At 38.1% G+C, this 13,405-nt stretch overlaps 1 protein-coding gene across 39 annotated transcripts in view; it reads right to left on the reverse strand.

The window, feature by feature from the left end:
• Tcf12 (transcription factor 12) overlaps positions 1-13,405 on the reverse strand; it is a 307,523-nt gene that overhangs the window by 178,317 nt on the left and 115,801 nt on the right. For 26 of the 39 annotated variants that reach the window (XM_087560632.1, XM_087560634.1, XM_087560627.1 and 23 more), the window contains 1 exon segment: positions 8,423-8,496. In XM_087560632.1, coding sequence (XP_087416758.1) covers positions 8,423-8,496 — 74 coding nt within the window. 39 annotated transcript variants of the gene reach the window in all.

Raw genomic sequence — 13,405 nt, forward strand, 5'->3', positions numbered from 1 at the left:
ACACACGGAGGTGGGGGGAGAGAGAGAGACAGAGAGACAGAGAGACAGAAAGAGAGACAGAAAGAAAGACTATCCAACAAGAAAAAAAAATGCTGGTGGTAGCATAACCTTAAAACTTCTAGAGTTTTGTTCCTTAAACTCTAAACGACTAAGAATGGAAACATTTTATGTTCTCATACATAGATGGACAGCTTCAGCCATCTAGCCTGGTTGCCATTCCTAATTGTTAATCTATCTTCTCAAAACCTTAATTTCCTCACCTCCAAAATGAAAAAAATCTTAAAAATGGCTTCTTGATGTGATACTCTTGAAGATCTAAGCAATCACACATCAAATTTAAGTCTGTAAACTCTACTGTGATAAATAGGAACTCTAACAGTTCAGTACAAATAACTAGTTATAAAAATTCGTTCGTCTGTAATCCATCCTACATTGTATTTTCATAAATAAGAAATCACTAAACTGAGGAAACACCAAGAGATGATTGACAATCACAAAAGGGGTTATCAAAGACTAAATTTAAATACACTTGAGGGACACCTGGTAAAGTGGGTGTTCTGGGAGACTAAACAGAGGTCTAGTAGCCAGCCTCGTAGCCAGCAGAGCTTTAGTACTGCTCTACCAGGGCCCTAGACCTCAGCCATCCACTTACTAGCTGTGAAGCCTAGAACCCTAGTAGAGAGAACTGTAAAGGTCAATCTATCCTGACAAGGATTGGATAGGACAAACAGACTTAAGTGAAACTCACGTGAAGTGAGAAATTGACAAAAAATATGCTTTCCAGAAAGATCGATAGCAGAGTCCCAACAGGTCTGCTCTAAAAAATGGACAGACTGGGAAAAGAGACATTCTGGTTGTCTTAGAATGGTATGCAACTGAAAGCTATGTGGTTTCTTTCAGCTTACATAACATGCTGCAGAGTTTTAAAGATGCTTACATTTCATAATCCACCTTTTCTTAAGAAAGATTTAGTTCAGGCAGACGATGCCCTGAATGGCACTAAGAGTCACAATTACTCCCCAGACTCGTTTAAGCCTAACCTTAAAACAGACCCTTTCTTACCCATAGCTTTCTTCACATCTAGAACATGGTGAAGCCGCAGTTATGTAACAAAACAGAGATTAATGGGAACATAGGTGCAATACATAGAAAACACTTACTTTAATTCTCTGTCCCTTCTGTCTTGCTTTGCTATTTAACTGCTTCATCTCTTGTTTTGTACCTGAGATCAAGAGGCATAAAATACTATTTCAAAATTTGTGTGTCCTTTCTAATTAGTGCATTTAAACTTCCTGTTCACCATAAAATCTATACCATTCAACCTCAACATATAAAAAGAACAAACTGTAAACAGGTTCTAGGATACATCTTCCGTACTATAGGGAAGATGGTAACACTAAGCTCAACTATCTAAGTCCTGACAAATGGGACTTGGGGAAAGAAAGCTAATTTTGGCCTTTTCTACACACACACACACACACACACACACACACACACACACACACACACACACACACACCATTATTTGTTTTTAATCAAACAGTTAGTTTTTTAACATACAAACTTAAAACTACAGAGAACTGAATTCTAGAGTTACCATTGTGTGGCAGGAAGGAGTTGGGAGGATTTGGTGTTCCACAAGCACTACCATATTTCCATTACTTTGTAGTCTGGCTCCTATTTCCCGAACCTGAGTCTGACTTTATCATAAGTAGATCTATAGAGCTAATCTTCCCAGATCATCCTATTTTTTGGTGAGTATTTCATGTTTTCATGTTGAACCCATTAGAGTACTATTCCCTATATAGAGATATATATTTTTTATTGAATCTATTCCCAGAAAGAGAAGACTACATTTTTCTAGTGAAAAGGTATTTCTCTTACTCCATACTAGTCATCTACTGATCACCTTAAGACAGATTTTTCTATTAACTGAATTTAGTGATCCTGGGGTGAGGAGGTGTCTATCTTATGATCCCACCATTCCCTATACCAAGAAAATTGTTTCTGTTTCAATTCTACTCTTAGAAATGCTTGTTCAATCTATTCAACACTTCCTATTCCATTACATCTTTCCTGGTCAATGAAATTATTTAAAGTGACACATATTTAGAGCAAACAATAAAATTATTTTGGAAGTTAATTATTTCCTGCCTAATTATACCTCCAATCTTACTGTCTTAAACGAATTAAAAGCTTTAAAATGTAACTTCTCAGGCAAATATGGCCTATTTCTAAGCATACGTCCTGAACTCTAAAACATGCATTCATTCACATTTAGCATTGCAAAAACTTGATGCATTTACCACTCCTTAAAAATGGGAGTGGTGGGCATGCCAGAAAAATTCCTTAAAGGCAAACAAACTGAGTCAGGTATGCTGATACAGGCCTGTAATCCCAGGTCCTTAGGGAAGTGAGACAGGAGAACTGTAAATATAAGACCCACTTTGGGCTACACAGTACATTCAAAGCCAGAATGGGCAACTTAGAAAGATTCTATCTTTAAAAAAAAAAAGTTTATTTTAAGAAGGAGAAGGAATAGGTTACAATGTCTGTCTTTCTGTCTGTCTAAGTATATGCCACATCTGTATGTATAGGCATCTTCAGAGACCAGAAGAGGCTGTGAGATCTCCTGTGTTCAAGTTACAAGTGCTTTAGGCACTTGATGGGGCTGCTTGGAACTAAACTCAGGTGCCCTGGGACAGCTCAATGTTTTTAGCCATTGAGCTGTCTCTCCAGCCTCAAAATAGGAAGTTTGAAAATAAAAGGCTGGGGTTATAGCTCAATAGTAGAACACTTACCTAGTATTATGTGTGGCCCTGGGTTTAATTCCTAGTATTAAGGGACAGAATAAGTTTAATATTCTTCTTATTGCAATGGGGTTTTTCTCATAAGAAGAAGAAGCAGCAGCAAGGTCCCTCTGCTGTACTAGCAACTACTAAGGCTTCTATGACCTGTAAACCTAACCAGGTCAATCCAAAACTCTAGCCAATATAACCTCCTTAATGAGGTCAAAATGACCTCTGTGTATTTTGTATAGACAGCACACATGAAGATATCCAAGTCTCTATTATCCCATATCTAGCTCACAATCTACTAAGTGGCACTCAGCCAAGCTCTCCTACATGAATGAAAAAGATACTGAATGCCAGCTAAGAATGGAGAGAGCACTAAACAAAATTAAAGTTCCCTTTAGCCTCATCTGGCAGGAACACTGCAGAAGCTTCAAGAGAAAAATAACATCAAGTTCATCCAGATAACCTTATATATTGGTTTAAGTTTCCATTGTTTGTGAAAACTGTATTCTTATTTTAGCTGAGTAGCTTTTCTTCTCCCCTTTTTTCCAAATTGCACAGCCTACAGCGCCCTGTACACAAACTTTGCAAGACCAGCAACTCTAAACTCTTGGTAAGTTTATATTCTTCTTGGTATATTCCAACATACTGTTTGTGACAGCAATCTGTAGAGTAAGTACTGCTAGTGCTCTGAGTATGCTCAACTCTCAGCGAACGAACGCACTGCTCTAAGGAAACAAAAGTCAGAGCAAGCACTACAAAATTCAAAACATGTCTACTACTCATCCCTTAGGAGAAAGTCCCTGGGGTTCTTGGGAAAAATTGTTCAGCTATTAAGGCCCAGATTCACAACCAAAAAGACAAGTAACAAGTCCCTGAGATCATTTTGTGCTAAGTCACATATATCAAATAACTGAAGAACTTTTTAAAAGCCCAACCCATCAATAAATATCCCCTCTGCACTATTGGCACAGACTGGAAGATACGTGGTATAGCCATTACTACTGCCATTCCATTTCTATAAATGAAGAAAAAAATAGACAAGAAAGTTTGAGGTTAAGAAAATTGACTCATTCAATATCACAAAGCAAAGTGTAAGCTATGTCAGAAATTGATACTCCCACCTACCAGCTAGATCAAGTTGACATTCAGCAACCAATTCTATGACTCTGCCTCACCACACAACTACCTTTGCTATGTGAATCTCTGGTCTTCTTCCCTCCTCTCCTCCCCCTCTCCTCTTTCTCCTGTCTCCATTCTTGCCTCTTCCCTCTTCTCCATACCTCTCAAGCAAAATGGCCTCAAGTGTGCTCTGTAGCCCAATTTGACCATGACTATCTGATCCTCCTGACTCTACATCCCAAGTGCTATGATCTCCAAAGGGTGGTACCACATGCCATTTGTATGGTGCTAAATATCAAAAGCAGAGCCTCGAGAAAGCTAGGGGAACACTGCAGCATCCGAGCCACATCTCTGCCCAGCAAGGAAGCATTCTGTTCCAAATGGTTTTTCAACACCCACAAGCACATCCCCTTTCTTGTTTTAACTTTCTACTTTCCTTTCAAAGTTTTGACAGAAATGTTAGGACTACTCTTTGAATCCAAAAGTACTGAGGCAAGGCAAGAAGACTGAGAGATGCTGGCAACAAAGTGTAATATATTCACAGGCCAGAAGCAGTCTCTGACCAGTCGCAGGGCAGCCTTCCTCATGAACTTGAGCCTCCTGCAACTTCACATTTTCCAAACCTCCAAACCCAGTTTCTCATCTGCAAAGTGGGATAAATGATAGCAGTGAACACATTTTTCAGTTGTGAGAATTCTATGATATAACAAAAGTTGAGGAAATAAAAAGAGCAAAAATGCAAATGACTGTTTTATTCTACAAAGCACACTACAAAAAGAGGGTGGGGGACCTGGGGACCCCAAACTCAGTTCAAGCCAATGAAGGTTCTTTATAGAAAAAAATAATAGCAGCAATGACAAATGTATAAATACTCATCTTAACAGCAATATTTTACAAGGAAAATGCTTATGAATTTTAAAAGGTAAGCCCATTCATAGTAGCGAATAGCATACAAATTAGTTGTTTGCTGACAGTGAACCTGTATAAACTTTTTCAAAGGAACAGTAAAGTATTTAGTCTCTTATTAAAAAGAAGTGTATACATATACATATATACATATACATATATAAAATCAGCAGAAAGTTTTGCATCTCATGCAGGCTATGAGCTACAAATCTCTATCACACCATAGTAGAACTTAGGCTTGGATACCAGTGTCTTAATGGGTAAACCTAACAATATAGTCACTTAAAAGAGCTACAGAACCAGGTATCAGTCACATCTCAAAATCAGAACTTGTACATCAGAAAATGTATCACAATGAAAACGCATTTAATTCATTTGATATTGAGATAAATCACAGAACAATACATTTTCATTTGTTGAATTAATAAATGAAATATTTCCTAACTATAATATCCACTTTTATCTATGGCCTTTAAGGTCTCTGTAATATTACTATAATTTTGAAGACATAAAAAAACTTTAAGAAAGGTGACTTTCCTATGGTCTACTACACAAGCCTACAAGTCTCTGGCCTAGCTATGAGGAAATCAAGGCTGTAAAAGCATAAGCAGCTGTTTCCCATTACTCAGACTATCGCCGAGACTCAGTTTTTCATCATTGTTCTTTTTTTTTTCTTTACAAAAATTTGCTTATTCACTTTTTAACATTTTTGAAATTCTATATAATTATATAATTACATCATTTTCACCCTTCCTTTTCTTCCCGTCAAACCCTTACATATGCATCTTCTTGCTCTTTCAAATTCATGGCTTCTTTTTAATTGTTATAAGCACATATATACATTCCTAAAAACAACCTGCTCAGTCTCTAAAATGTTTCTCATATGCACTTCGCCAATGATGACCACAGAGTATTGGATAGTAAATTGTTCTTCTCTAGGGAAGAATTTTTCTGCAACTCTCAGCATTCCTTAATTGTCTGTTCTTTGTATAGTGCTAAGGCAATTGATTTTCCAAATTTTGATTATATTTAACTAAATACAGCATACCTATCATGCATAAAACATTGCTTTATGCTGAAAGAAAACCGTTTAAACCATCATTTGACAGGAAGAGATGTGCTTTTCCAAGAAAGTAATGCATAATTGCAAGGGAAGGGTAATTGATGCTATTCATATTTGTTATGGATCCAAAGAAAAAGTGTTTATTAACTACCAAAGAGCAAAATTCTCATTTATTAGATTTATATGGCAGCATCTCTTGCAAATGCATTAATTTGTTTCTGTTTGATTAGACACAAATTTCTATAAAATGAATTCTAAAGATACCCACAGAACAGAGCATATAAGACCCTGGCCATTCCATTTAATCCTTCTAACAACTTCATAAAATAACTATGACCAATCCCTTTTTACAAATGAGTAAAGTACAGTGAATTTAAATAACCTGTCCAGAATAACACTGATAGAAAGTATCATGCCTGCTCTAGTATATCACTCGCAAAATCTCTTTGTTAATGGGTTTCTGTGAGTAATTCCAGTAACCAGAATCTTAACTGCCTCTATCTTGTGAGGGCTACTTTTCAGATCTGGTTAGACCTGGAAAGGTCATATATAAAAGGAACTTAGCTGCACTGACTGTTCTAGTTCTGAAGATGATGTTTAAGAGCAGTAAGCTGGATACCTAGGAATGTGCCTGGGTTAAACAGGAAACTGGCTGACCACAGAATCAGTTTAACTTTTCTCTACCATAGACTAGACTAAAAATAAACCAAAAAATACATTCACAGTAGAAGACATCTTTCTCATGTGACCTATAGATCAAATAGCAAAAAGAGCTGGATTTTCTTTGAGTGTCATCACTGGTGGCAAATATAATGTCAGAATGATCAATTTATTAAATACTTGGATATATTGTTATACGTTCTTCTCCTAAAATTCCATCTAATATTCAAGTAGAAAAACTCAGAAAACCTGAAAGTGAAGTAAATATAAACTACAAAGGAATCACTTAATGTACTCCAAGACAGTAACTTGAGCTTCTGAAGAAAATTTTTCAAATATTTGCATATACTATATTATAAATTCCTACTATAGAAAACTGAAAATTTAAATACATAAGCAAGAAACATACTCAACTATTTTTCAGAGAATCCAAAACTTTCTTTAGAATTGAGAGAAAATTGAACACCTACAAGTTTAAAATATCCAAGATGCAAAATTGTGTCCAGGAATCAACAGTAAAATCTAAATCCTGACAAAGCACTTCACATCATGACACAGCTATTGTGGCCACTGATTCCCACGATATTGAGAGACAGTCAGCATCTGTCCACCTGTTTTCAAACTCCAAATAATAATAGTCCTTCCCAATGTATTTAAACTAGAGTGGGGCCTAAGAATAGAGCAAGACCTCTTGTTCACTGAAGCACTTTGACAGTGCCAGAAGACTATCAAAAGCAAGCAGCCCAACTGCACACAATGTTTCTTTCTGTCTACCCTTTAAGATACTTTAAGAGTTGAATGTTCATACACTTTATGTATGTTTGTATATCGTCTCTTGGCTTACGATGAGAGAAAAGAAACGGCTCATTTATTTACATACAGCATTAGGTTTGCATGTGAAATGACCCTGACAGATTCATGTGTTTGAACATGTAGTCTAACCTGATGACAGTTTCTAGAAACTAGAACCTCTAGGAAGTAGGGCCTCACCGCAGCAAGTGGGATAAGGAGGAAGGCTTTGTGGATTATAGATTAGTCCTACACTGGCCACGGTCCGTTTCCCGATCAGCTGAGAGGTGAGTAAGCGCCACACTGACAGGAGTCAGTCTTGCAGCATCAAAACCACCAAACCGTTCCCACCTGCGAAGTATGAGCCCAAAGAAATTTCTCTTCATTCAGAGTTGTGTCAAGCTTTTTAAATATAAATAACATACATTCTTGTAGGAAAGTATCCCACTTCATAACCCTATCAGTGCACTAATAGCTGGGAACAACGTGTTTGTTTATACTTCTTTCATTTTTTGCCTCTGGTACCATTTCAAACCTTTACCAGGAATTTCTGCTTAGTTTTCTTGTTGGAAAAGGCCCAATTTTTACAACCTTTGAGGGTATAGAAAACAAGGTTGCTCTTATTTTCTAGCGTCAACCAAGAAATACCATATTTAATGCCTATTTTGACATGGTTTCTAGAGATGAGACTACTGAGATCCCAATATAAATAAATGGTAACCTCTGGAACTCAGCTTGATGAGGAAGCTGAAAGCTGGAGTTATTTAAAGTCACTACCATCTCCTGAAACAGCTAACCCACAAAGAAATCACAATTCAGTAGAAAGAACATCTGATAGGTACTCTGAGCTCCATCAGTATCATAGGGGAGCACTGTAGACAAACCAGATCTGAATGACACCAAGAATATTTAAGTACAGAAAATGTAATAAACCTCAAAAGTAGGGCAGTGATTAAATCAGTGATGAGGGTGGTACATATTCTAGCTAATAAAATATTTATTTGTTATGAAAAGTTCATTTATGAAAAAACTCATTTACAAAGCCCAATAATCTTTATAGTTGTAACCAAGACTTAAGAAAACTTACTCTAGATGAATCATAGGAGGGGCTTGGTTGACCGCTTGTTCCCCAAGACGTTGTTCCTCCACGCTCATCCATACCTAAAAAAAGAAGACAGTGGAAAATATAAACTGTAAAGACATGTTTAGGATGTTTCATATAGTGCACAAGAAAACGTAGTTCACATCGTGGTTGGAGAACCATTATGAAACCGGCTTTCTCCCCTGGCCTCAGTAGCACGTAGCAAGGTAGTTTCCCCTAAATGATACCCTCTGTCTATCATGACATTTCAGAACTCAAATATTTGTTTGGAGATTTCAAATGGATTTTCACATAAATGTCTCCATTTTTCTACCCATTCCTCACAAACTTTCCATATATGAAAATATGAAGGTTTCAGGTATTCACTGATAAAAACAAAGCTAGCCAAGTAATGTTCAGCTTAATAAATGTGCTTCTAACAGAATAGAGAGTTGATATTCTTAACGGAAACAGAGAATCTCATATTGGCTATCCCAAACTAACCACAGTGCTATAAGAGTGCATGCACTGCAGTAATCCGGGGGTAGGAATTCTATCTCTTCAAAGCTGATACCCACAATGTGACTGCAAAGTAAAGGTTGCTCTTACAGGAAGATAAAGGATCAGTTGCCATCAACGTTTTCAGACTCCAGGCTCTATACTGTCACCTTCCCATTAGTCACAAGAAAGACTGGTAATCTCTTAATCAGTCATTTATTATTTTATGTTTCAATGCAGTTATTTCTACATTTTCTATATTTTAAAATCCAGGATTTCATCTTTGATTCCTACATCTTTGATTTTTTCTAAACTATTTTCTATATAAAATATCAATGTTGGCTTTCTTTTGTTTGTACTTGAAAAAAAGAAATATTAGAAGTAACTAAGTTTAGGAACTCTTTAAGTGTGTTCCTAGAAGTTGTGCAGTGTTCAGTAGATAAAATGCCAAAACTTCTGTGGCAACCTGAAGGAACCAGGGGAAGGTATAGGAAAATGAAGAAACAGGAGTCAGGCACCAGTTCTCACAGTAGAATGCCTTCCTTACTAAATTGGTTACTGGGGCCTAAGAATTTTCTTAAACCCCTAACCAAACTAACTAAGGAGCCCAGAGGCAGCATCCAAATGAACAGAACCAAAAATGAAATGGGAGACATAACAAAGGAAAGAGAGGAAATTCAAACATCATGAGATTCAACTACAAAAGGCTATACTCAACAAAACTAGAAAAAATTTAAATTAAATGAATTGTTTTTTAGACATATATGACATACCAAAGTTAAATTAAGAGCAGGTAAACTTTCTAAACAGCTTCATATCCCATAAGGAAATAGAAAAAGTCATTAAAAACCTCCCAACCAGAAAAACCCTAGAGCCAGATGGATTTAGTTCAGAATTCTACCAGACCTTCAAAGAAGACTTGACATCAATATTCCTAAAACTATTCCATAAAAAAGAAACGGAAGGAACATGACCTAATTCATTCTATGAAGCCATAATTACTCTGGTACCTAAGCCACACAAGGACCCTACCAAAAAACAGAACTTGAAACCAATGTAACTTATGAATATTGATGTAAAAATACTCAATAAAATTCTTGCAAACCAAATCTAAAAACACATCAAGACCATCATTCACCACAATCAAGTAGGCTTCAGCCTGGGGATGTAAGGTTGGTTCAATATACGAAAATCCATTAATGCAATCCACCATATAAACAAACTCAAAGGAAAAAAAATCACATAATCATCTCCTTAGATGCAGAAAAAGCATTTGACAAAATGCAACCCCCCTTCATGTTAAAAGTATTAGAGAGATCAGGAATTCAAGGCCCATACCTAAACACAATAAAGCAATTTACGGTAAACCAAAACCTAATATCAAATTAAATGGAGAGATATTTGAAACAATCCAACTAAAATCAGGGACAGGACAAGGATGCCCACTTTCCCATATATATTCAATATATTACTCAAAGTGCTAGCTAGAAAAATAATACAACAAAAAGGGACCAAGGGGATACAAATTGGCAAAGAAGAAACAAAGGTATCACTATTTGCAGATGATATGATAGTATACATAAGAAACCCCAAAAATTCGACCAAAGAATATCTCCAGCTGATAAACAACTTCAGCAAAGTGCCTGGATATAAAATTAACTCACATAAACCAGTAGCCTTCCTTTATACAAACGAAAAACAAGCCGAGAAAGAAATTAGAGAAACAATTCCCTTTATAATACCCATAAATAATATAAAATATCTTGGGGTAACTAAACCAAACAAGTGAAAGGTCTGAATGACACGAACTTTAAGTCTCTCAAGAAAGAAATCAAAGAACATTTCATGAAATGGAGAGATCTCCCATGAACATGGATTGATTGAATCACGGACCTCGACATAAAACTAGATACACTGACTCTAATAGAAGAGAAAGTGGTAAAGAGCCTTGGACTCATTGTCACAGACAGACATTTTCTAAATGGTACTCCATTGGCGCACACTCTAAGAGCAAGAATTGATAAATGGGACCTCATGAAACTGGAAAGCCTCTGTAAGGCAAAGGACATAGTCAATATGACAAATCAGCTACAGACTGAGAAAAAATCTTCACTAACCCCACATCTGATAGAGGGCTAATATCCAAGATATATAAAGAACTCAAGAAGCTGACCACCAAAAAACCAAACAACCCAATCAAAAAATGGGGTATAGAACTAAACCTTGAACTCACAACAGAGGAATCTCAATGGCTGAGCAGCACCTAAAGAAATGTCCAAGTCCTTAGTGATCAGAGAGACGCCAATCAAAACGATAGCATCTTACACCAGCCAGAATGGCGAAGGTCACACCTCAGGTGACAGCACAGGTTAGCGAGGCTGTGGACAAAAAGGAACACTCCTCCATTGCTGGTGGGATTGCAAGCTGGTACAACTACTCTGGAAATAGGAAAGAGACATAAATACCCAAAAATACCACTCTTTGGAATATGCCCAAAAGATGCCCCACCCTGCCACAGGGGCACACGTTCCCCTATGTTCATAGCGGTTCCCAGATGTTCCACAAAGGAAGAATGGATACAGAAAATGTGGTTCATTTACACAATGGAATACTACTCAGCTATTAAGAAGGAGGACATCCAGAGTTTTTCTGGCAAATGGATGGAACTAGAAAATAATCATGCAGAGTGAGGTAACACAGACCCAAAAGGACATGCACAGTATGTTCTCACTAATAAGTGGATATTAATTAGCCAACATCCCCCAACAAAACAAAAACAAACAAACAACAAAAAAAAACCCAGTCCTCCCCCCAAAATAACCTACAGAACAGTATACTGCAGAATACTCAAGATACAGTCCACAGAACTCAAAAAGGTCAACAAGCTGAAGGGACCAAGTAAGGACACCTCAGTCCCACTTGGGAGGGAGAAGAAAACAACCACAAGTCAGGAGGGAGGAAAGGGAGGGAAAAGGGATGGGGTGGGGGGAAGAGGGGAACATGATCTGGTATTAGGTGAGAGAAAAGGACTGAAGCCCTGAGGGCCAGCAGAAAGAATGGAAACAGGCAACCTCGGGAGGAGGGAGGGTGGGAGCACCCTCCAGAATGTACCTGAGACCTGGGAGGTGAGAGACTCTCAGGACTCAACATGGGGGACCCTAGATGAATTGCTCTACAGTGGGGAGAGGGAACTTGTTGAGTCCACCTCCAGCAGAAAGACAGGGAGGGTATCAAGTCAGAGATGGGGCTGTAATGCCAGTCAAAACTCTGACCCATAATTCTTCCTGTCTGAAAGAAATACAGGGATGGAAATGGGAAAGAGACCGAGGAAAAGATCCAGCGGCAGGCCAAAAGTGGGATTCAAGGAGAGGTCCCACGACCTGACACCACTACTGAGGTTATGGGGCATTCACAAAAAGGAAGCTATCAAGATTGCCCTCAGAAAGACCCAACAAGCAGCTGAAAGAATCAGATGCAGATATGGGCACCTGACCAATGAACAGAAGCTGCTGACCCCTTTGGTTGAATTAGGGAAAAGATGGAGGAAACTGAGGAGGAGGGCGACCCTGTAGGAGGACCAGCAGTCTCAACCACTGGATCACCAACCAGGCAGTATATACCAGCTGAAATCGGGCCTCCAACACATATACAGCGGAGGATTCCCAGGTCTGGGTTCAGTCAGAGAAGATACACCCAACCCTCACGAGACTGGAGGTTCCAGGAAGTTTAGAGATCTGGTGGGATGGGTAGGGTGGGGATATCCTTGTGGAGATGGCTGGAGTGGGGGTGAGGGGCTTGGGTAGGGAGTGTTGAGATGTGGAATAGTTGAAGAGTGGACCAGGAGAGGAATAAAATCTGGAGTGTAAAAATAAATTAATTTAAAAAAAATAAAATTGCAAGGCATGATGGTGTACACCTTTATTCCCAGCACTCACAAGACAGAAGCAGAGGGATCTCTGAGTTCAAGGCCAACCTGGTCTACAGAACTGAGTTGCAGGTCAGCATCAGCAACATAGACAAACCCTATGAGAGGGAGGGAGGGAGGGAGGGAGGGAGGGAGGGAGGGGGAGAGGGAGAGGGGGAGAGAGAGAGGGGGGGGGGAGAGAGAGAAAGTAAGTAGGAGGGAGGGAGGGATGGAAAGAAAGAATAGCTCTTATAGCCTATTTTAATTATCCTATGTATAGGTTAGTTATTGTTAATCTCTCTGCCCAATTTTAGAAATTGGAGTTCATCTCTGGCATATATAGGAGAAAGTGTATGCACACACTCATATACATACATTCATTCATTCATTCATACATACATACATACATACATACATACATACATACATACATAAAGGGGAAGAAGTAGTATGATTTTCAGTTTTAGGTATCTGCAGGGAGTATGGAGTCTGCCCCCACAGGTAAAGAAGAACTGCTCTACAGATAATATTCCAGGCACAATTTAAACTGAAACAGTGATCAAAACATATGAAGTACTGTTATTTAT

The sequence above is a fragment of the Rattus norvegicus genome, chromosome 8 (genome assembly GCF_021556685.1).
Source record: "Rattus norvegicus strain SHRSP/BbbUtx chromosome 8, alternate assembly SHRSP_T2T, whole genome shotgun sequence".
Classification (NCBI taxonomy): domain Eukaryota; kingdom Metazoa; phylum Chordata; class Mammalia; order Rodentia; family Muridae; genus Rattus; species Rattus norvegicus.